This window comes from Pygocentrus nattereri, chromosome 16 (genome assembly GCF_015220715.1).
Source record: "Pygocentrus nattereri isolate fPygNat1 chromosome 16, fPygNat1.pri, whole genome shotgun sequence".
NCBI lineage: Eukaryota > Metazoa > Chordata > Actinopteri > Characiformes > Serrasalmidae > Pygocentrus > Pygocentrus nattereri.
In genome coordinates this window covers 40,057,947-40,081,205 of record NC_051226.1, presented here as the reverse complement: position 1 = coordinate 40,081,205, position 23,259 = coordinate 40,057,947, and the positions used below count along the sequence as shown (strand labels likewise).

The following is a 23,259-nucleotide window of genomic DNA, read 5'->3' as shown; positions in this document are numbered from 1 at the left end:
TCTCAGTGGAGGTGAGCTCTCTCTCTGACTTCTTTAGGATGTCTCAGTGGAGGTGAGCTCTCTCTCTGACTTCTTTAGGATGTCTCAGTGGAGGTAAGCTCTCTCTCTGATTTCTTTAGGATGTCTCAGTGGAGGTAAGCTCTCTCTCTGACTTCTTTAGGATGTCTCAGTGGAGGTAAGCTCTCTCTCTGATTTCTTTAGGATGTCTCAGTGGAGGTAAGCTCTCTCTCTGACTTCTTTAGGATGTCTCAGTGGAGGTAAGCTCTCACTCTGACTTCTTTAGGATGTCTCAGTGGAGGTGAGCTCTCTCTCTGACTTCTTTAGGATGTCTCAGTGGAGGTGAGCTCTCTCTCTGACTTCTTTAGGATGTCTCAGTGGAGGTAAGCTCTCTCTCTGACTTCTTTAGGATGTCTCAGTGGAGGTGAGCTCTCTCTGATTTCTTTAGGATGTCTCAGTGGAGGTAAGCTCTCACTCTGACTTCTTTAGGATGTCTCAGTGGAGGTGAGCTCTCTCTCTGATTTCTTTAGGATGTCTCAGTGGAGGTAAGCTCTCTCTCTGATTTCTTTAGGATGTCTCAGTGGAGGTAAGCTCTCTCTCTGATTTCTTTAGGATGTCTCAGTGGAGGTGAGCTCTCTCTCTGACTTCTTTAGGATGTCTCAGTGGAGGTAAGCTCTCTCTCTGACTTCTTTAGGATGTCTCAGTGGAGGTAAGCTCTCTCTCTGACTTCTTTAGGATGTCTCAGTGGAGGTAAGCTCTCTCTCTGACTTCTTTAGGATGTCTCAGTGGAGGTGAGCTCTCTCTCTGACTTCTTTAGGATGTCTCAGTGGAGGTGAGCTCTCTCTCTGACTTCTTTAGGATGTCTCAGTGGAGGTAAGCTCTCTCTCTGACTTCTTTAGGATGTCTCAGTGGAGGTAAGCTCTCTCTCTGACTTCTTTAGGATGTCTCAGTGGAGGTAAGCTCTCTCTCTGACTTCTTTCGGATGTCTCAGTGGAGGTGAGCTCTCTCTCTGACTTCTTTAGGATGTCTCAGTGGAGGTAAGCTCTCTCTCTGATTTCTTTAGGATGTCTCAGTGGAGGTAAGCTCTCTCTCTGACTTCTTTAGGATGTCTCAGTGGAGGTAAGCTCTCTCTCTGACTTCTTTAGGATGTCTCAGTGGAGGTAAGCTCTCTCTCTGACTTCTTTAGGATGTCTCAGTGGAGGTAAGCTCTCTCTCTGATTTCTTTAGGATGTCTCAGTGGAGGTAAGCTCTCTCTCTGATTTCTTTAGGATGTCTCAGTGGAGGTAAGCTCTCTCTCTGATTCTTTAGGATGTCTCAGTGGAGGTAAGCTCTCTCTCTGATTTCTTTAGGATGTCTCAGTGGAGGGTAAGCTCTCTCTCTGACTTCTTTAGGATGTCTCAGTGGAGGTGAGCTCTCTCTCTGACTTCTTTAGGATGTCTCAGTGGAGGTGAGCTCTCTCTCTGATTTCTTTAGGATGTCTCAGTGGAGGTAAGCTCTCTCTCTGATTTCTTTAGGATGTCTCAGTGGAGGTAAGCTCTCTCTCTGACTTCTTTAGGATGTCTCAGTGGAGGTAAGCTCTCACTCTGATTTCTTTAGGATGTCTCAGTGGAGGTAAGCTCTCTCTCTGACTTCTTTAGGATGTCTCAGTGGAGGTAAGCTCTCTCTCTGACTTCTTTAGGATGTCTCAGTGGAGGTAAGCTCTCTCTCTGACTTCTTTAGGATGTCTCAGTGGAGGTAAGCTCTCTCTCTGACTTCTTTAGGATGTCTCAGTGGAGGTAAGCTCTCTCTCTGACTTCTTTAGGATCTTTAGGATGTCTCAGTGGAGGTAAGCTCTCTCTCTGACTTCTTTAGGATGTCTCAGTGGAGGTAAGCTCTCTCTCTGACTTCTTTAGGATGTCTCAGTGGAGGTAAGCTCTCTCTCTGATTTCTTTAGGATGTCTCAGTGGAGGTAAGCTCTCTCTCTGATTTCTTTAGGATGTCTCAGTGGAGGTGAGCTCTCTCTCTGACTTCTTTAGGATGTCTCAGTGGAGGTAAGCTCTCTCTCTGACTTCTTTAGGATGTCTCAGTGGAGGTAAGCTCTCTCTCTGACTTCTTTAGGATGTCTCAGTGGAGGTAAGCTCTCTCTCTGACTTCTTTAGGATGTCTCAGTGGAGGTAAGCTCTCTCTCTGACTTCTTTAGGATGTCTCAGTGGAGGTAAGCTCTCTCTCTGACTTCTTCAGGATGTCTCAGTGGAGGTAAGCTCTCTCTCTGATTTCTTAGGATGTCTCAGTGGAGGTAAGCTCTCTCTCTGATTTCTTTAGGATGTCTCAGTGGAGGTAAGCTCTCTCTCTGATTTCTTTAGGATGTCTCAGTGGAGGTAAGCTCTCTCTCTGATTTCTTTAGGATGTCTCAGTGGAGGTAAGCTCTCTCTCTGACTTCTTTAGGATGTCTCAGTGGAGGTAAGCTCTCTCTCTGACTTCTTCAGGATGTCTCAGTGGAGGTAAGCTCTCTCTCTGACTTCTTTAGGATGTCTCAGTGGAGGTAAGCTCTCTCTCTGATTTCTTTAGGATGTCTCAGTGGAGGTGAGCTCTCTCTCTGATTTCTTTAGGATGTCTCAGTGGAGGTGAGCTCTCTCTCTGACTTCTTTAGGATGTCTCAGTGGAGGTGAGCTCTCTCTCTGATTTCTTTAGGATGTCTCAGTGGAGGTAAGCTCTCTCTCTGATTTCTTTAGGATGTCTCAGTGGAGGTGAGCTCTCTCTCTGATTTCTTTAGGATGTCTCAGTGGAGGTGAGCTCTCTCTCTGATTTCTTTAGGATGTCTCAGTGGAGGTAAGCTCTCTCTCTGACTTCTTTAGGATGTCTCAGTGGAGGTAAGCTCTCTCTCTGATTTCTTTAGGATGTCTCAGTGGAGGTAAGCTCTCTCTCTGATTTCTTTAGGATGTCTCAGTGGAGGTAAGCTCTCTCTCTGATTTCTTTAGGATGTCTCAGTGGAGGTAAGCTCTCTCTCTGACTTCTTTAGGATGTCTCAGTGGAGGTAAGCTCTCTCTCTGACTTCTTTAGGATGTCTCAGTGGAGGTAAGCTCTCTCTCTGACTTCTTTAGGATGTCTCAGTGGAGGTAAGCTCTCTCTCTGACTTCTTTAGGATGTCTCAGTGGAGGTAAGCTCTCTCTCTGACTTCTTTAGGATGTCTCAGTGGAGGTAAGCTCTCTCTCTGACTTCTTTAGGATGTCTCAGTGGAGGTAAGCTCTCTCTCTGACTTCTTTAGGATGTCTCAGTGGAGGTAAGCTCTCACTCTGATTTCTTTAGGATGTCTCAGTGGAGGTAAGCTCTCACTCTGATTTCTTTAGGATGTCTCAGTGGAGGTAAGCTCTCTCTCTGACTTCTTTAGGATGTCTCAGTGGAGGTAAGCTCTCTCTCTGACTTCTTTAGGATGTCTCAGTGGAGGTAAGATCTCTCTCTGACTTCTTTAGGATGTCTCAGTGGAGGTAAGCTCTCTCTCTGACTTCTTTAGGATGTCTCAGTGGAGGTAAGCTCTCTCTCTGACTTCTTTAGGATGTCTCAGTGGAGGTAAGCTCTCTCTCTGACTTCTTTAGGATGTCTCAGTGGAGGTAAGATCTCTCTCTGACTTCTTTAGGATGTCTCAGTGGAGGTAAGCTCTCACTCTGACTTCTTTAGGATGTCTCAGTGGAGGTAAGCTCTCTCTCTGATGTCTTTAGGATGTCTCAGTGGAGGTGAGCTCTCTCTCTGATTTCTTTAGGATGTCTCAGTGGAGGTGAGCTCTCTCTCTGACTTCTTTAGGATGTCTCAGTGGAGGTGAGCTCTCTCTCTGACTTCTTTAGGATGTCTCAGTGGAGGTAAGCTCTCTCTCTGATTTCTTTAGGATGTCTCAGTGGAGGTAAGCTCTCTCTCTGACTTCTTTAGGATGTCTCAGTGGAGGTAAGCTCTCTCTCTGATTTCTTTAGGATGTCTCAGTGGAGGTAAGCTCTCTCTCTGATTTCTTTAGGATGTCTCAGTGGAGGTAAGCTCTCTCTCTGACTTCTTTAGGATGTCTCAGTGGAGGTAAGCTCTCTCTCTGATTTCTTTAGGATGTCTCAGTGGAGGTAAGCTCTCTCTCTGATTTCTTTAGGATGTCTCAGTGGAGGTGAGCTCTCTCTCTGACTTATTTAGGATGTCTCAGTGGAGGTGAGCTCTCTCTCTGACTTCTTTAGGATGTCTCAGTGGAGGTAAGCTCTCTCTCTGACTTCTTTAGGATGTCTCAGTGGAGGTGAGCTCTCGCTCTGACTTCTTTAGGATGTCTCAGTGGAGGTGAGCTCTCTCTCTGACTTCTTTAGGATGTCTCAGTGGAGGTGAGCTCTCTCTCTGACTTCTTTAGGATGTCTCAGTGGAGGTAAGCTCTCTCTCTGACTTCTTTAGGATGTGTCAGTGGAGGTAAGCTCTCTCTCTGACTTCTTTAGGATGTCTCAGTGGAGGTAAGCTCTCTCTCTGACTTCTTTAGGATGTCTCAGTGGAGTAAGCTCTCTCTTGAGTAGGTGTCTCAGTGGAGGTAAGCTTCTCATCTCTGACTTCTTTAGGATGTCTCAGTGGAGGTAAGCTCTCTCTCTGATTCTTTAGGATGTCTCAGTGGAGGTGAAGCTCTCTCTCTGACTTTCTTTAGGATGTCTCAGTGGAGGTAAGCTCTCTCTCTGACTTCTTTTAGGATGTCTCAGTGGAGGTGAGCTCTCTCTCTGACTTCTTTAGGATGTCTCAGTGGAGGTAGAGCTCCTCTCTCTGACTTTCTTTAGGATGTCTCAGTGGAGGTAAGCTCTCTCTCTGACTTCTTTAGGATGTCTCAGTGGAGGTAAGCTCTTCTCTGACTTCTTTAGGATGTCTCAGTGGAGGTAAGCTCTCTCTCTGATTCTTTAGGATGTCTCAGTGGAGGTAAGCTCTCTCTCTGATTTCTTTAGGATGTCTCAGTGGAGGTAACTCTCTCTCTGATTTCTTTAGGATGTCTCAGTGGAGGTGAGCTCTCTCTCTGATTTCTTTAGGATGTCTCAGTGGAGGTGAGCTCTCTCTCCTGACTTATTAGGATGTCTCAGTGGAGGTGAGCTCTCTCTCTGACTTCTTTTTCAGAGATGTCCTCCCTAGTGGAGGTAAGCTCTCTCTCTGACTTCTTTAGGATGTCTCAGTGGAGGGTGAGCTCTCGCTCTGACTTCTTTAAGGATGTCTCAGTGGGAGGTGAGCTCTCTCTCTGACTTCTTTTAGGATGTCGGAGGTCAGCTCTCTCGACTCTAGGGAGGTGGAGGCTCTCATCTCTCTGACTCGCTCTTTAGGATGTCTCAGTGGAGGTAAGCTCTCTCTCTGACTTCTTTAGGATGTGTCAGTGGAGGTAAGCTCTCCTCTCTGACTTCTTTAGAGGATGTCTCAGTGGAGGTAAGCTCTCTCTCTGACTTCTTTAGGATGTCTCAGTGGAGGTAAGCTCTCACTCTGACTTCTTTAGGATGTCTCAGTGGAGGTAAGCTCTCTCTCTGATGTCTTTAGGATGTCTCAGTGGAGGTGAGCTCTCTCTCTGACTTCTTTAGGATGTCTCAGTGGAGGTAAGCTCTCTCTCTGATTTCTTTAGGATGTCTCAGTGGAGGTGAGCTCTCTCTCTGACTTCTTTAGGATGTCTCAGTGGAGGTGAGCTCTCTCTCTGACTTCTTTAGGATGTCTCAGTGGAGGTAAGCTCTCTCTCTGATTTCTTTAGGATGTCTCAGTGGAGGTAAGCTCTCTCTCTGACTTCTTTAGGATGTCTCAGTGGAGGTAAGCTCTCTCTCTGACTTCTTTAGGATGTCTCAGTGGAGGTAAGCTCTCTCTCTGACTTCTTTAGGATGTCTCAGTGGAGGTAAGCTCTCTCTCTGACTTCTTTAGGATGTCTCAGTGGAGGTAAGCTCTCTCTCTGACTTCTTTAGGATGTCTCAGTGGAGGTAAGCTCTCTCTCTGACTTCTTTAGGATGTCTCAGTGGAGGTAAGCTCTCTCTCTGACTTCTTTAGGATGTCTCAGTGGAGGTAAGCTCTCTCTCTGACTTCTTTAGGATGTCTCAGTGGAGGTAAGCTCTCTCTCTGACTTCTTTAGGATGTCTCAGTGGAGGTAAGCTCTCTCTCTGATTTCTTTAGGATGTCTCAGTGGAGGTAAGCTCTCTCTCTGATTTCTTTAGGATGTCTCAGTGGAGGTAAGCTCTCTCTCTGACTTATTTAGGATGTCTCAGTGGAGGTGAGCCCTCTCTCTGATTTCTTTAGGATGTCTCAGTGGAGGTGAGCTCTCTCTCTGACTTATTTAGGATGTCTCAGTGGAGGTGAGCTCTCTCTCTGACTTCTTTAGGATGTCTCAGTGGAGGTAAGCTCTCTCTCTGACTTCTTTAGGATGTCTCAGTGGAGGTAAGCTCTCTCTCTGACTTCTTTAGGATGTCTCAGTGGAGGTAAGCTCTCTCTCTGACTTCTTTAGGATGTCTCAGTGGAGGTGAGCTCTCTCTCTGACTTCTTTAGGATGTCTCAGTGGAGGTAAGCTCTCTCTCTGACTTCTTTAGGATGTCTCAGTGGAGGTAAGCTCTCTCTCTGATTTCTTTAGGATGTCTCAGTGGAGGTAAGCTCTCTCTCTGACTTCTTTAGGATGTCTCAGTGGAGGTAAGCTCTCTCTCTGACTTCTTTAGGATGTCTCAGTGGAGGTAAGCTCTCTCTCTGATTTCTTTAGGATGTCTCAGTGGAGGTAAACTCTCTCTCTGATTTCTTTAGGATGTCTCAGTGGAGGTAAGCTCTCTCTCTGACTTATTTAGGATGTCTCAGTGGAGGTGAGCTCTCTCTCTGATTTCTTTAGGATGTCTCAGTGGAGGTGAGCTCTCTCTCTGACTTATTTAGGATGTCTCAGTGGAGGTGAGCTCTCTCTCTGACTTCTTTAGGATGTCTCAGTGGAGGTAAGCTCTCTCTCTGACTTCTTTAGGATGTCTCAGTGGAGGTAAGCTCTCTCTCTGACTTCTTTAGGATGTCTCAGTGGAGGTAAGCTCTCTCTCTGACTTCTTTAGGATGTCTCAGTGGAGGTGAGCTCTCTCTCTGACTTCTTTAGGATGTCTCAGTGGAGGTAAGCTCTCTCTCTGACTTCTTTAGGATGTCTCAGTGGAGGTAAGCTCTCTCTCTGACTTCTTTAGGATGTCTCAGTGGAGGTAAGCTCTCTCTCTGACTTCTTTAGGATGTCTCAGTGGAGGTAAGCTCTCTCTCTGACTTCTTTAGGATGTCTCAGTGGAGGTAAGCTCTCTCTCTGACTTCTTTAGGATGTCTCAGTGGAGGTAAGCTCTCTCTCTGATTTCTTTAGGATGTCTCAGTGGAGGTAAGCTCTCTCTCTGACTTCTTTAGGATGTCTCAGTGGAGGTAAGCTCTCTCTCTGATTTCTTTAGGATGTCTCAGTGGAGGTAAGCTCTCACTCTGACTTCTTTAGGATGTCTCAGTGGAGGTGAGCTCTCTCTCTGACTTCTTTAGGATGTCTCAGTGGAGGTAAGCTCTCTCTCTGACTTCTTTAGGATGTCTCAGTGGAGGTAAGCTCTCACTCTGACTTCTTTAGGATGTCTCAGTGGAGGTAAGCTCTCTCTCTGACTTCTTTAGGATGTCTCAGTGGAGGTAAGCTCTCTCTCTGATTTCTTTAGGATGTCTCAGTGGAGGTAAGCTCTCTCTCTGACTTCTTTAGGATGTCTCAGTGGAGGTAAGCTCTCTCTCTGACTTCTTTAGGATGTCTCAGTGGAGGTGAGCTCTCTCTCTGACTTCTTTAGGATGTCTCAGTGGAGGTAAGCTCTCTCTCTGATTTCTTTAGGATGTCTCAGTGGAGGTGAGCTCTCTCTCTGACTTCTTTAGGATGTCTCAGTGGAGGTGAGCTCTCTCTCTGACTTCTTTAGGATGTCTCAGTGGAGGTAAGCTCTCTCTCTGACTTCTTTAGGATGTCTCAGTGGAGGTAGAGCTCTCTCTCTGACTTCTTTAGGATGTCTCAGTGGAGGTAAGCTCTCTCTCTGACTTCTTTAGGATGTCTCAGTGGAGGTAAGCTCTCTCTCTGACTTCTTTAGGATGTCTCAGTGGAGGTAAGCTCTCTCTCTGACTTCTTTAGGATGTCTCAGTGGAGGTAAGCTCTCTCTCTGACTTCTTTAGGATGTCTCAGTGGAGGTGAAGCTCTCTCTCTGACTTCTTTAGGATGTCTCAGTGGAGGTAAGCTCTCTCTCTGACTTCTTTAGGATGTCTCAGTGGAGGTAAGCTCTCTCTCTGACTTCTTTAGGATGTCTCAGTGGAGGTAAGCTCTCTCTCTGACTTCTTTAGGATGTCTCAGTGGAGGTAAGCTCTCTCTCTGACTTCTTTAGGATGTCTCAGTGGAGGTAAGCTCTCTCTCTGACTTCTTTAGGATGTCTCAGTGGAGGTAAGCTCTCTCTCTGACTTCTTTAGGATGTCTCAGTGGAGGTAAGCTCTCTCTCTGACTTCTTTAGGATGTCTCAGTGGAGGTGAGCTCTCTCTCTGACTTCTTTAGGATGTCTCAGTGGAGGTAAGCTCTCTCTCTGACTTCTTTAGGATGTCTCAGTGGAGGTAAGCTCTCTCTCTGACTTCTTTAGGATGTCTCAGTGGAGGTAAGCTCTCTCTCTGACTTCTTTAGGATGTCTCAGTGGAGGTAAGCTCTCTCTCTGACTTCTTTAGGATGTCTCAGTGGAGGTAAGCTCTCTCTCTGACTTCTTTAGGATGTCTCAGTGGAGGTAAGCTCTCTCTCTGACTTCTTTAGGATGTCTCAGTGGAGGTAAGCTCTCTCTCTGACTTCTTTAGGATGTCTCAGTGGAGGTAAGCTCTCTCTCTGACTTCTTTAGGATGTCTCAGTGGAGGTAAGCTCTCTCTCTGACTTCTTTAGGATGTCTCAGTGGAGGTAAGCTCTCTCTCTGACTTCTTTAGGATGTCTCAGTGGAGGTAAGCTCTCTATCTGACTTCTTTAGGATGTCTCAGTGGAGTAAGCTCTCTCTCTGACTTCTTTAGGATGTCTCAGTGGAGGTAAGCTCTCTCTCTGATTCTTTAGGATGTCTCAGTGGAGGGTAAGCTCTCTCGTCTGACTTCTTTAGGATGTCTCAGTGGAGTGAGCTCTCTCTCTGATTTCTTTAGGATGTCTCAGTGGAGGTGAAGCTCTCTCTCTGACTTCTTTAGGATGTCTCAGTGGAGGTGAAGCTCTCTCTCTGACTTCTTTAGGATGTCTCAGTGGAGGTAAGCTCTCTCTCTGATTCTTTAGGATGTCTCAGTGGAGTGAAGCTCTCTCTCTGACTTCTTTAGGATGTCTCAGTGGAGGTAGCTCTCTCTCTGACTTCTTTAGGATGTCTCAGTGGAGTAGATCTCTCTCTCTGACTTCTTTAGGATGTCTCAGTGGAGGTAGCTCTCTCTCTGACTTCTTTAGGATGTCTCAGTGGAGGTAAGCTCTCTCTCTGACTTCTTTAGGATGTCTCAGTGGAGGTAGCTCTCTCTCTGACTTCTTTAGGATGTCTCAGTGGAGGTAAGCTCTCTCTCTGATTTCTTTAGGATGTCTCAGTGGAGGTAAGACTCTCTCTCTGACTTCTTTAGGATGTCTCAGTGGAGGTAAGCTCTCTCTCTGACTTCTTTAGGATGTCTCAGTGGAGGTAGCTCTCTCTGCTGATGTCTTTAGGATGTCTCAGTGGAGGTGAAGCCCTCTCTCTGACTTCTTTAGGATGTCTCAGTGGAGGTAAGAGCTCTCCTCCTGACTTATTTAGGATGTCTCAGTGGGAGGTAAGCTCTCTCTCTGACTTCTTTTAGGATGTCTTCAGTGGAGGTTAAGCTCTCCTCTCGACTTCTTTTAGGATGTCTCAGTGGAGGTAAGCTCTCTCTCTGACTTCTTAGGATGGCTCAGTGGAGGTAAGGCCTCTCTCTCGACTTCTTTAGGAGGTCTCAGTGGAGGTGAGCTCTCCTCTGACTTCTTTAGGAGTCTCAGGGAGGTAAGCCTCTCTCTGACTTCTTTTAGGATGTCTCAGTGAGGTTAAGGCTCTCCTCTCTGACTTCTTTAGGATGTCTCAGTGGATGGTAGAGCTCTCTCTCTGACTTCTTTAGGATGTCTCAGTGGAGGTAAGCTCTCTCTCTGACTTCTTTAGGATGTCTCAGTGGGAGGTAGAGCTCTCTCTCTCGACGTCTTTAGGATGTCTCAGTGGAGGTAAGCTCTCTCTCCTGCTTCTTAGATGTCTCAGTGGAGGTAAAGCTCTCTCTCTGACTTCTTTAGGATGTCTCAGTGGAGGTAAGCTCTCTCTCTGACTTCTTTAGGATGTCTCAGTGGAGGTAAGCTCTCTCTCTGACTTCTTTAGGATGTCTCAGTGGAGGTAAGCTCTCTCTCTGACTTCTTTAGGATGTCTCAGTGGAGGTAAGCTCTCTCTCTCTGATTTCTTTAGGATGTCTCAGTGGAGGTAAGCTCTCTCTCTGACTTCTTTAGGATGTCTCAGTGGAGGTAAGCTCTCTCTCTCTGACTTCTTTAGTATGTCTCAGTGGAGGTAAGCTCTCTCTCTGATTTCTTTAGGATGTCTCAGTGGAGGTAAGCTCTCTCTCTGACTTCTTTAGGATGTCTCAGTGGAGGTAAGCTCTCTCTCTGACTTCTTTAGGATGTCTCAGTGGAGGTAAGCTCTCTCTCTCTGATTTCTTTAGGATGTCTCAGTGGAGGTAAGCTCTCACTCTGACTTCTTTAGGATGTCTCAGTGGAGGTAAGCTCTTTCTCTAACTTCTTTAGGATGTCTCAGTGGAGGTAAGCTCTCTCTCTGATGTCTTTAGGATGTCTCAGTGGAGGTAAGCTCTCTCTCTGATTTCTTTAGGATGTCTCAGTGGAGGTAAGCTCTCTCTCTGATTTCTTTAGGATGTCTCAGTGGAGGTAAGCTCTCTCTCTGACTTCTTTAGGATGTCTCAGTGGAGGTAAGCTCTCTCTCTGATTTCTTTAGGATGTCTCAGTGGAGGTAAGCTCTCTCTCTGATTTCTTTAGGATGTCTCAGTGGAGGTAAGCTCTCTCTCTGACTTCTTTAGGATGTCTCAGTGGAGGTAAGCTCTCTCTCTGATTTCTTTAGGATGTCTCAGTGGAGGTGAGCTCTCTCTCTGATTTCTTTAGGATGTCTCAGTGGAGGTAAGCTCTCTCTCTGATTTCTTTAGGATGTCTCAGTGGAGGTAAGCTCTCTCTCTGATTTCTTTAGGATGTCTCAGTGGAGGTGAGCTCCCTCTCTGACTTATTTAGGATGTCTCAGTGGAGGTGAGCTCTCTCTCTGACTTCTTTAGGATGTCTCAGTGGAGGTAAGCTCTCTCTCTGACTTCTTTAGGATGTCTCAGTGGAGGTGAGCTCTCGCTCTGACTTCTTTAGGATGTCTCAGTGGAGGTGAGCTCTCTCTCTGACTTCTTTAGGATGTCTCAGTGGAGGTGAGCTCTCTCTCTGACTTCTTTAGGATGTCTCAGTGGAGGTAAGCTCTCTCTCTGACTTCTTTAGGATGTCTCAGTGGAGGTAAGATCTCTCTCTGACTTCTTTAGGATGTCTCAGTGGAGGTAAGCTCTCACTCTGACTTCTTTAGGATGTCTCGGAGGTAAGCTCTCTCTCTGATGTCTTTAGGATGTCTCAGTGGAGGTGAGCTCTCACTCTGACTTCTTTAGGATGTCTCAGTGGAGGTAAGCTCTCTCTCTGACTTCTTTAGGATGTCTCAGTGGAGGTAAGCTCTCTCTCTGACTTCTTTAGGATGTCTCAGTGGAGGTAAGCTCTCTCTCTGACTTTTTAGGATGTCTCAGTGGAGGTAAGCTCTCTCTCTGATTTCTTTAGGATATCTCAGTGGAGGTAAGCTCTCTCTCTGACTTCTTTAGGATGTCTCAGTGGAGGTAAGCTCTCTCTCTGACTTCTTTAGGATGTCTCAGTGGAGGTAAGCTCTCTCTCTGATTTCTTTAGGATGTCTCAGTGGAGGTAAGCTCTCTCTCTGATTTCTTTAGGATGTCTCAGTGGAGGTAAGCTCTCTCTCTGATTTCTTTAGGATGTCTCAGTGGAGGTAAGCTCTCTCTCTGATTTCTTTAGGATGTCTCAGTGGAGGTGAGCTCTCTCTCTGACTTATTTAGGATGTCTCAGTGGAGGTGAGCTCTCTCTCTGACTTCTTTAGGATGTCTCAGTGGAGGTAAGCTCTCTCTCTGACTTCTTTAGGATGTCTCAGTGGAGGTGAGCTCTCGCTCTGACTTCTTTAGGATGTCTCAGTGGAGGTGAGCTCTCTCTCTGACTTCTTTAGGATGTCTCAGTGGAGGTGAGCTCTCTCTCTGACTTCTTTAGGATGTCTCAGTGGAGGTAAGCTCTCTCTCTGACTTCTTTAGGATGTCTCAGTGGAGGTAAGCTCTCTCTCTGACTTCTTTAGGATGTGTCAGTGGAGGTAAGCTCTCTCTCTGACTTCTTTAGGATGTCTCAGTGGAGGTAAGCTCTCTCTCTGACTTCTTTAGGATGTCTCAGTGGAGGTAAGCTCTCACTCTGACTTCTTTAGGATGTCTCAGTGGAGGTAAGCTCTCTCTCTGATGTCTTTAGGATGTCTCAGTGGAGGTGAGCTCTCTCTCTGACTTCTTTAGGATGTCTCAGTGGAGGTAAGCTCTCTCTCTGATTTCTTTAGGATGTCTCAGTGGAGGTGAGCTCTCTCTCTGACTTCTTTAGGATGTCTCAGTGGAGGTGAGCTCTCTCTCTGACTTCTTTAGGATGTCTCAGTGGAGGTAAGCTCTCTCTCTGATTTCTTTAGGATGTCTCAGTGGAGGTAAGCTCTCTCTCTGACTTCTTTAGGATGTCTCAGTGGAGGTAAGCTCTCTCTCTGACTTCTTTAGGATGTCTCAGTGGAGGTAAGCTCTCTCTCTGACTTCTTTAGGATGTCTCAGTGGAGGTAAGCTCTCTCTCTGACTTCTTTAGGATGTCTCAGTGGAGGTAAGCTCTCTCTCTGACTTCTTTAGGATGTCTCAGTGGAGGTAAGCTCTCTCTCTGACTTCTTTAGGATGTCTCAGTGGAGGTAAGCTCTCTCTCTGATTTCTTTAGGATGTCTCAGTGGAGGTAAGCTCTCTCTCTGATTTCTTTAGGATGTCTCAGTGGAGGTAAGCTCTCTCTCTGACTTCTTTAGGATGTCTCAGTGGAGGTGAGCTCTCTCTCTGACTTCTTTAGGATGTCTCAGTGGAGGTGAGCTCTCTCTCTGACTTCTTTAGGATGTCTCAGTGGAGGTAAGCTCTCTCTCTGATTTCTTTAGGATGTCTCAGTGGAGGTAAGCTCTCTCTCTGACTTCTTTAGGATGTCTCAGTGGAGGTAAGCTCTCTCTCTGACTTCTTTAGGATGTCTCAGTGGAGGTAAGCTCTCTCTCTGATTTCTTTAGGATGTCTCAGTGGAGGTAAGCTCTCTCTCTGACTTCTTTAGGATGTCTCAGTGGAGGTAAGCTCTCTCTCTGACTTCTTTAGGATGTCTCAGTGGAGGTAAGCTCTCTCTCTGACTTCTTTAGGATGTCTCAGTGGAGGTGAGCTCTCTCTCTGACTTCTTTAGGATGTCTCAGTGGAGGTAAGCTCTCTCTCTGATTTCTTTAGGATGTCTCAGTGGAGGTGAGCTCTCTCTCTGACTTCTTTAGGATGTCTCAGTGGAGGTAAGCTCTCTCTCTGATTTCTTTAGGATGTCTCAGTGGAGGTAAGCTCTCTCTCTCTGACTTCTTTAGGATGTCTCAGTGGAGGTAAGCTCTCTCTCTGACTTCTTTAGGATGTCTCAGTGGAGGTAAGCTCTCGCTCTGATTTCTTTAGGACTTCTGAGTCTGCAGTGAGATGCAACAAAGCGTTTTTGGAGCGGCGCTGAAACCAGTTACATGCTTGATGAAATGAAGGATTTAAATATTCTCCTTGTTCTAGATGATGTACGTTCATATTTTCAGGTAAAGTGACTCAGTATTTAAAAAGAAACGTTTTTTACATAACGTTGACATGTCTTCTTCTGGGAGTTTATTGGCTGGTTCCAAAGCATGAATATGAGTATTGCCTGGCTCACTTACATCCAGAGTTTCCCCATTGTCTGATTACTCAAGTGCATTGAGTCGCATTGATCGGACAAAACCTGATTTTCTTCAGTGATCGGATTATTAAGTGCGTGTAAACACACTACACGATATATGTTTGTCTTTACACTTTCAAATCTTACACAAAAAGCACAACCTGTCACCAAGTAGGCCACAGAGTACTACACAGCAGCGGGGATACGTTTGTTTACTTGCTTTTTTGTTTATTTCACTTTTTAATTTGTTTGTTCATTTGTAGTTATGCTTGTGCACAGGAGCTTTGCAAGACAGATGTGAGCACAGATGTGCTCCAGTAGCATCAGGAGAAGAACATACGTGCACTGAATGCAGTCAGTCAACCTCAGTCTTTAATCCAGAGGCAGTTACAGCTATTATTAGTATTATTATGAGTATTTTGAATCAGACCAAATCCTTGTATCTCCACAATGATAACTTTCTAGGAGAAGGAAAGACATACTTTACTTTTAATGTAAGTCAATGGAACCAGACGTCTTACCAAGTCATTTTGGGCCGTCTCATTTGGTCCATTCATCATGAAATTTACACACAATATTAAGGACAGTATGCCTTTTCAAATCATGTCAAAAGCTGAAAAACAAGAAAAATTTAAGTACAATGTTTTGGTCTGACAGCAGCAAAATGTGCACAACAGTCCCAACTATAAAGAAAAATGGTGAATAAGCACCACAGGACTGTCCTGCGCCCACGCAGAGGAGGTAATCATTAGCACGGTTTAATATCTGCTCTAGCAAATTATTCAAATATTAAAGCTTAACCCCTCATAAACGAATGCGTGGCCCCTTCCCCAGCTTTGAGTGCACTGACCACTTTCTCTCCTCAGAGGAATGTTCTCTTCAATAACACTGAAGACCTCACATCCTGAGGTCAGACAGCTTCCGCTCGGACACATTCATTCCCACAGAGGGAGAATAAGAACTTAACCCTTTAAAAACCCCAGGCTTATTACAGGCTAAGGCTTCTTATACAGGAACTATAGGGACGTCAGTGCAAACAGGCTGAGCTGTTCTTGGTCATGGAAGTGTGTCGTAAACCTCTGGACGCGCTGGTGGGCCCTGACCACTTAAGGATTAAAGTAAACATCTGACAAGCGTGAAGAAAAACAGAACCTCCGATTCTATCACTGCATTTTAATGGGCACATGTCATTTATTCAGCCATGCCCAAATTAGACATTACGGTTATTTATGATCTGTATTTTTATATATGTGGAGATCTGCTGTATAGAAACAGGCGTAACGTTATGTATATTATGAAATAAAGCACAATTAGCAGCCTGTTCAGAAACTCTTGTGCGAATATAACTGACAGTACTGCATTTCTTTAGGCTCTAGGAAGAGTCATTGTTGATTGTTAATTAGAACTGAATGAAACTTAATTTTACAGCTATTGTCTGTTTATTATTTAATGTTTCTTTGCAACAAGCAAAAGTCACACTTTCTGTTCAGTGTGCCTTCATAAGCCATTACAGATGAGCTTATAACTTAGTAACGATGCTCTGTAAGCATGTTTATAGACTCTAATACTCTTTCCCAAGCCTTTAATAATGTACTCTAATTAATGCTTTGGTTGCTTATAAACGTTTAGTAATTTAACTATTTATTAGAATGCCTTTTAAATGGATAATTACCTATGGGTAATCCACCACTTTCCCTGAACACTATACATTTATAGTGGATGCTGAGCTCAGTGTTAATATTAGTTTATGTGCCACTCGTGTTGATGGAGTGATTCGTAAACCTGAACTTAAACACTTACATGACAACTAGCCTCCGTTTGGTCTCACACACAGCTTGGGCAACCAGCCAAACATTAGCCAATGGTGGTGCCTCTGCATAACAAAGAACATTCGGCAGTTTTGGTGGTTTAGGCTTAGAATGAAAGACAAACGCTGACTTTAAAAGATGACCGGAATGAGCTTTTCCATTTTAGTGGGTTATTTGTTCTAATTAAACTAATTCGTCTGGTTTGAGAACCTCACCTAACCTCACCTAACCTGACCAAACCTCATCTAACCTCATCTAACCTCACCTAACCTCACCTAACCTCACCTAACCTCACCTAACCTGACCTAATTTGAGAATAAAACTGAATGGTAAAGTAAGAGTCCAGCCAGCTGAGCCGAAATGACTGTTTGAGTTAACCTCAGAACTGAGGGCGGAATCTAGCTCCATAAACAGATGTGAGGTTTCAGATGTGGAGTCAACATCACTGAGAAGAAAAGGAGCTGCTAAACTATTTTAAATGATATATTTAACGAATTACTTACCCATCGTTAATAACCAGGCTGACTGTACTCTGGTGAACTCTGGTGGCTTCTAGCTTCCGTTCCTTGTCAGCAGGATGTAGAGAGTCTCAGAAGCTGTTGGACAGGATGTTTCCTGCATTGCATTTTAACACGACCCCGTTTTCAAAAAAGTAGAGACACTGTGCAAAATGTAAAAAAAAAACAAAATGCAAATGACATGCAAATCATTTAAAGCATATATTTAAGTGAAAATAGTACAAAGACAACAAATCAAATGTTGGAGCTGAGACATCTGATTGTTTTATTTTTCCCAGTTTGAGCTCTAATTTTATTTACAGTCTGCACAGCATCCCAGCGGTTTTGGAAATCTGGTTCTAGCTATACGGCTATAGCTGTAGCTACGATAATGATAAACACGCATTTTAATGATGTACTATGAATAATTCTGTTGGTCTGTTGATTCTGTTGATTTATCACAGGTTCAGTCTTTTCTTAGAAATTATTGAGTATCTAATTAGAATTATTCAGTAAATAATATGAATTTTTATAAATGATTCACTCTTCATTATTTATACTTTTAGTGGACACACTTAGTGTCCACTATGATTTATTCAGTATCTCCTCTGAGCTGAACGTGTCCTGTAGTTCTGAATGTGATGCACTGAAGTTTGACCTCACGTGACTTTACTGGCCTGGATTCTGGAGAGACTCACTGAACACACTGTGTATTATTGATATAGCCAGTAATTACAGTAATAGAGGCCAAGACGAGGATCAATTAAACCCTCACAGACCCACGTTTCCTTCTGTCTGAGCAGAAAAAGCCCACCGCCCACTTGACTTTCATCTCCGCTGAAGGGTCTGTGAATGACATCACCAGACTGGAATGCACTTCCTTCAGTGCGAGTTTCCCACCACATCCAGCGGCAGCAGGGACGAGAGCGCACGACCCTCCACCGCGTCCAGACCAGGATACCTGTAAAAGTGCTTGTTTCTAGTGTTGTGCCGTATCTTCCGCAGCCATGGACGTCCCAGTCATCCTGCTGTTGACTGCAGCTGTTCAGGCCGTCACCGCCTCGTCTAACGGTAGGAACACATGCCTGAATATGGTTATTAAAGGGTTATAACAACAATGCTAAAGCTGAAAAGATCAGCGCAGAATCTGCTGCGTTTCCAGTAGTTATGTTTTCATCACAGACGTTATAATATTCACTCTTTAACAGCATCTGACTGTTAAAGGAAAACTCTCTGCCTCTGTCTGATAGAAAACTCAAGACATAGTAAAACAAGCCGGTGGGCACTTGCTGCTGATATTCAACACATTTTACACTATTTATAGTCTTGTGTGAAAATAAGCTGTAGACCTGTAGACCTGAGAGAGCACCAGTTCCCCACAGGGGGCGCTCTGTAAAACGTTTTACCAGCATAGTGGTTTGGGTGGAGGCTTTACTGCCTCGATAAGATCACCAGAGGTGCAAGAACGTCTCGGAGTAAGCGAAAGCATTCTGAGAAGGCTTAATGATTTCTGCAAAATAATAAAGTAAAAAAGGTCTATTTTTTTTACTCATTTCATTTTTAAGTTTTGGTTGGAAACAAAGAAGTTAAAACTTTGAACTACCCAACAGAAAATGACCCAATCAGGGCTGATTTCTCGGTGGTATCTACAGACAGCTAAGCCAGCTCTCCCTCAGACTTCAGGACTGGATTACTCAGATAACTTACCAGAAATTCAAATTCAAGCAATTTCTGGTCAAATCAGCCATGAAGTACAAGTTCTTCACTTTTCTGGAGATATAAGTTAGAAGAAAATCCGCTCGCATAAGGAAAGAGAAAGTCAAAGGAAATAACTGGAGACTGGAGAGGCAACTCAGCGCTGTGGGTCTGCAAGGATGTGTAGCTGTAAAGAAGCCCACACTCAAATTTGGCATTTTCATGCACAATTACTGTGAGTTTAACACTTTGGAGAAAGAAACATTAACATAAAACTTTAAATATAAAATGCACCACAACTTTTGCACAAGCCACAGTTTATAGGTTATTTTTATAGGTTACTTTAAATTCAGTAAATAAACAGAAATTGTGCATTAAAAATATATAGAAGTGTGTTTAGTGTAAATTAACTTTATTTACTTTAAAAAAATCAACAAAACATGAGTGCAAAGACTTTTGCACACAGGCAGCCTTTACCCTCCAGGACCGGCCCTGGAAATCACTGATCTATGAACAAATGCATAGATTCACACACACTGCAATAATGCGGTTCATTGGCAACTGAACTGATCTGATATTTATCATCCCAAAACTATTTTAAGCTGGTATAAGGTTATGTAATTCATCACTGGACAATCTTTACTAGTTTCACGTGATTTATAATATTAATAAAATAAGAAATAAGTGATGTAATCTGACAACAATCTGGAAATGATGACTATCAGACAAACGGGTTAATTTGAGATGTTTCTAAGTGCTGAGGTTCTGTTTCTCTGATGCTGCTTTACTGTAGGAAGCGACCCACGCAGTTTTGCATTGTCCAGACACACGGAGACCTACACTTACGAAACCATCGACTACCCATTCCCCGACTTGAATACCCGGTCAAACCAACCCAAACACTGGATTCCACTGGGTCCCTTGTGCAACGGCTCTGCCCAGAACTGCAACAAAACCGCGTCCAGAGTGATCGTCTCTGTCTCTGGGCAGACCAAATCCTTCCTCACAGGGCCGCTGGTCACAGGCTTCATCCCCACCGTCTACACCCTTGTTTTCCTGATCAGCGTGCCGCTGAACGCCCTGGCGTTTGTGGTGTTCTCCTTCCGGATTCGCCGGAAGAAGCCAGTGGTGGTGTACATGTCTCAGTTGGCGCTGGCTGACCTGCTGTTCGGCCTGCTGCTGCCGCTGAAGGTGCATTACTACGCCCGTGGTTCTCACTGGGTGTTCGGAGAGGCGGCGTGCCGCATAGTTACAATGGCATTTTATGGCTACATGAACTGTTCCATGCTGCTGGTGATGTGCATAAGTGTGGACCGCATGCTTGCGGTGGTCTTCCCTGTTGCATCCATGCATTGTCGCAAACCACAGAACGCAGCGCTGGTGTGTGTTGGGGCGTGGCTCCTGGCACTAGTAGCAGCAGTGCCTTTGCTGACCATAGAGCAGACTGTGCCAGTGGAAGGGGTGAGTGACTGCATGCCAATGATGTTATTGTTAATTATTTATTTTTTTAATGAATGAATTTAATGAATTAAGAACCATTAGCCTAGTGTACTGAATAATAAGCTTTAGTCTGGGGGTTTAAGAGTGTCGGGTTCACACAGGTGTTTCGAGCTCCAAAGGCCAAAATAGTGCATGATGTTGCTGATTGGATGTCAACCCATAATGACATCAACGTATAGCTTAGTGGCTGTTTAGCACAGCGAATTATGTTTAATTACATTGTGATATGTGGTTCAGGTGTAGCAGCTGCATTCAAACACAGGGTGCTGTTCCTACGTCACCTTAAAGACATTAGAAAATACCAACAAGGATCTGCCAAATTCAAAACACCAGACTGGCTACTTGCACTGCTGACTCCTTACTTTACTGCTTCATTTTAATATTGCAATGCCTGTCAGGCGTCTTAAAAATATCTTCAAGTATCGTGATATTTTTGCCGTGTTTACAGGTTGGTACCACCTGCCACGATGTGCTGGACCCAGCAGACCCTCGCTATGTGCAACTCTTCACCTCCATCAGCTGCATCCTTTACCTCCTACCCCTGTTTGTTACCACGTCCTGCTATGCCGCCATCATCCATTTGGTCAAGTCCAAGAAGTCGCTCGAAGGGGCTTTGGCCTCATCTTCGCTTTCGAGGAAAAGGAGGAGGAGAGCCGCTGTCATGGTGCTCTCCGTGATGACGGAGTTTGTGGTGTGTTTTGGGCCGACTAACGTGATCCTGCTGCTGCACTGCGTACTGACCTGGACGGGCTGGGATCCCGTGAGCTCGGACAACCTGTACGCTGCGTACATGCTGGCGGTTTGTGTGGGCAGCGTCAGCACATGCCTGGACCCTCTGCTCTACTACTTCGGCTCCTCGCAGTGCCGACAGCAGATCCGCTGTGCCATGTGTTGGAGGAGGGGAAAGCAGGCACATGCAGGTTCTCAGGCTCAAACCAGTTCAACATGGGGAAGCTGCCAGTACAGCACATCAGCTAGTGGAAAGAGAGCAGTGCTGTTAGGGAGTGTGGAGGTTTGAGTTCAGGATTGTCAGTATTAGAAAAGCGGTGAAACTACTGTAGGTCAGTGTTCATAAGGAAAACAATCATACTCAAGTTTTACCAGTTTCCATAGCTACTGTTTTGGTAGTGACCATTTCAGCTCACCTGTGTTTTATCTGAAGCTTATAGCAGACATTATCACATATCTGAGCTTTTACAGTGTGGCTTTCAGTAAAGAGTCTGTATAGAGCTCCTGCCACTGTTTTACATTCCTAACAACCACCCGGAACCTGCTTAGGCTACGACTCATATTCACAGTCAGTGATGTGTCTAGATCCTCAAGAAAGGTGTTTTATTTCCATAAAAAATTGGTCGCACCCACTGTAAATCAAGCCTGATTGGTTTACTCTGTCTTTCCCCATTTATATGGGTAGTTAATCTAACGTGTAACACTGTTTATTCGTGAGCCGTAAGCAGTTGACAGCAAAATGGCAGTGCATCGTTTACAATAGAGCGGCAACCACAGTTGTTAACGTAACGTTCCATCAAGATTTCAATCAAGCCAATTTCTGCCATTGAGTGCAAAGGCGAAATACACTGGATATTGTTGATTTTAGACTAGAAATAAAGCATTACAATACAAAACATTAAAAGGTGCATGAAGAAACATGTAAATGCCCTTTACAAGCTCCCAAATCCTGACCAATGGGAAAGCTCGCTTGGCTGTATCTACCTAGATACAGAGAAAACAATCCGGATTGGATCATTTTCTGTTGGGCGTTTCACAAATATTTTTTTTTTTTTTGCAACCAAAACTTAACAATGAAATATGAGTATCAGTACAATATTTGCAGAGTTTAAATACAGCTATTAAATAAAAATGAACTACAAATTACAGATGTATTTTTTTGTAATCCACAGAAATCATTAGCCTTTCTCTGAATGTTTAGACTGTTCAATAAATTTAATGCTAAAGATAAAAACAAATTGATTTAATTGAGGACTTGAATCTTAATGTGGTAAATTAATAAAATACATCCATTTTTAACATTATGGGTAACTTTGTTTTGCTACAGTCATGAACCGTCAGTACTGCAATGCTGTGCACAGCAGCATCAGGTTCAATAAGGCTTAAAATAACTAAACTTTCCTTACATAAAACATTCAGTCTGAAAAAACTGAACTGTTTAAAGAAAAGAGACAAAACAGCCACTGTCTCTCATGTAGATTAGATAGCAAGTATGCTATCAATGGGCTAATTTAATACGTAGCTAAAGTTTCGGTAAGTTATAGATCACATAGCTGGGTTAGTTCTAATGGCAGCTTGCAGCAGTAGCACGTTCACTAATTAGCACAGCAGATAATTATTTATTACTTCACTAGCTTAGGTTTCAGTTTCAGTTTCAAGTGACAGATAACCTAGCTGGATTAGCTATAATGCTAATTTTCTAGCATGCTTGCTGTTGAACCCGGCATATTTCCAGTAGAAACTCTGCAGAAAAACAACAACAACAACAACAACATAGAGGCAACCAAGTATTTCTGCTGTTTCTGGATGGTGTAAAATGACTTTTTTAATGGGTCAATGTGACAATGTACACAATTCTACTGGTTTAACAGGTGACTAATAGCTTTTAAATGCATGTGATTGTTTTCTAATGGGATCCAACAGTGTTTTACAGGAAACTAGTGGTCTTTATTGGAAACCATTAAGCCAACTCTCATTAGAAAGCAAAACCATTAGGTTGTAATCCTAATGGTTTCTAGTGGTCCGTCTGCAGCAGGGGGTTTACGTCTGTACAGTGCAATGCCACTAAAGCAAAACAATTCTTGTACAAACAAAAATGTCTCCACCTTTATCAGTTTTTCAGTGTCCTTTATCTTTTGAACATGGCACTTGTCCTTTACAGCGTGTGAATGTTTCTTGATGAATATGACAGAGTAGAAACCTCATATACATTAACTTCCATTAAAAGTTCAGTTTTTTTCTTTCTTCAGTAAATTCACCATTTGGAGATGCATGTTCTTCTTTGGACAGTGAGGATGTATAAACTGTACTGGGCAGTGAACAGTGGGGCATGAAGCTTTAATAATGTTTATATATTTCAATAAACTCATTTCATAATAAGTGGGCATCATTTAGTTTTTAATAATATGGTCCCTGAGCCTGGCTCAGAGCTACTGGGATCTAGAACAGCACATAAACACGGAACTGATCTAGAACTGGACTGAGAGCTTCTGCTCTATGTACTGTACTCCGTGTCCAGAGTTATTATAGAGTATGAGATAAACGAGTGGAATGGGTGCAGATGACCGTCTTCTTCACACTAAGAGTCTGTACTGGATAAGATGTTGTACTGAATACATCTACATAGCCATGTGTATAAAGTTATGACTTTTTATAGTATGTACTTGTGTCTCATTTACATTTAGAATGATCATTTTTAGATTAATATTAAAATATGTTTGTTTATATGCATTAAATGATAGCATTTAGATTTTTGTCTGTCTGAGTCTTTATTTTAGGATTTAATGGTGAGTACATCAGCAAAATGTATGTGTGTGTGTGTGTGTGAGTGCGTGTGTGTGTGTGTGTGTGAGTGCGTGTGTGTGTGAGTGCGTGTGTGAGTGCGTGTGTGTGTGTGCGCGTGTGTGTGTGCGTGTGTGTGTGTGCGTGTGTGTGAGTGCGTATGTGTGTGTGTGTTTGTGTGTGTGTGAGTGCGCGTGTGTGTGTGTGTGTGAGTGCGTGTGTGAGTGTGTGTGTGTGTGTGTGTGCGTGTGTGTGT

The 23,259-nt window shown here is 44.0% G+C and overlaps 2 protein-coding genes across 3 annotated transcripts in view; one reads left to right on the top strand and one right to left on the bottom strand.

The window, feature by feature from the left end:
• LOC108416575 (proteinase-activated receptor 2-like) overlaps nt 1-16,391 on the bottom strand; it is a 28,688-nt gene extending 12,297 nt beyond the window's left edge. Inside the window, exon 1 of one of the 2 annotated variants that reach the window (XM_037545836.1) lies at nt 16,305-16,391. In XM_037545836.1, coding sequence (XP_037401733.1) covers nt 16,305-16,308 — 4 coding nt within the window. In that variant the 5' untranslated portion in view covers nt 16,309-16,391. The remainder of the gene's footprint in view (nt 1-16,304) is intronic. The other variant, XM_037545835.1, reaches the window with a different exon arrangement.
• Nucleotides 16,392-17,176: 785 nt separating this feature from the next.
• Nucleotides 17,177-22,971, top strand: LOC108415651 (proteinase-activated receptor 1-like). Its single transcript, XM_017688694.2, has 3 exons — nt 17,177-17,369; nt 18,787-19,454; nt 19,942-22,971. The coding sequence occupies exons 1-3, from the start codon at nt 17,306-17,308 to the stop codon at nt 20,509-20,511; spliced, it is 1,302 nt and encodes a 433-aa protein (XP_017544183.1). The 5' UTR covers nt 17,177-17,305; the 3' UTR covers nt 20,512-22,971.
• Nucleotides 22,972-23,259: the final 288 nt, after the last annotated feature.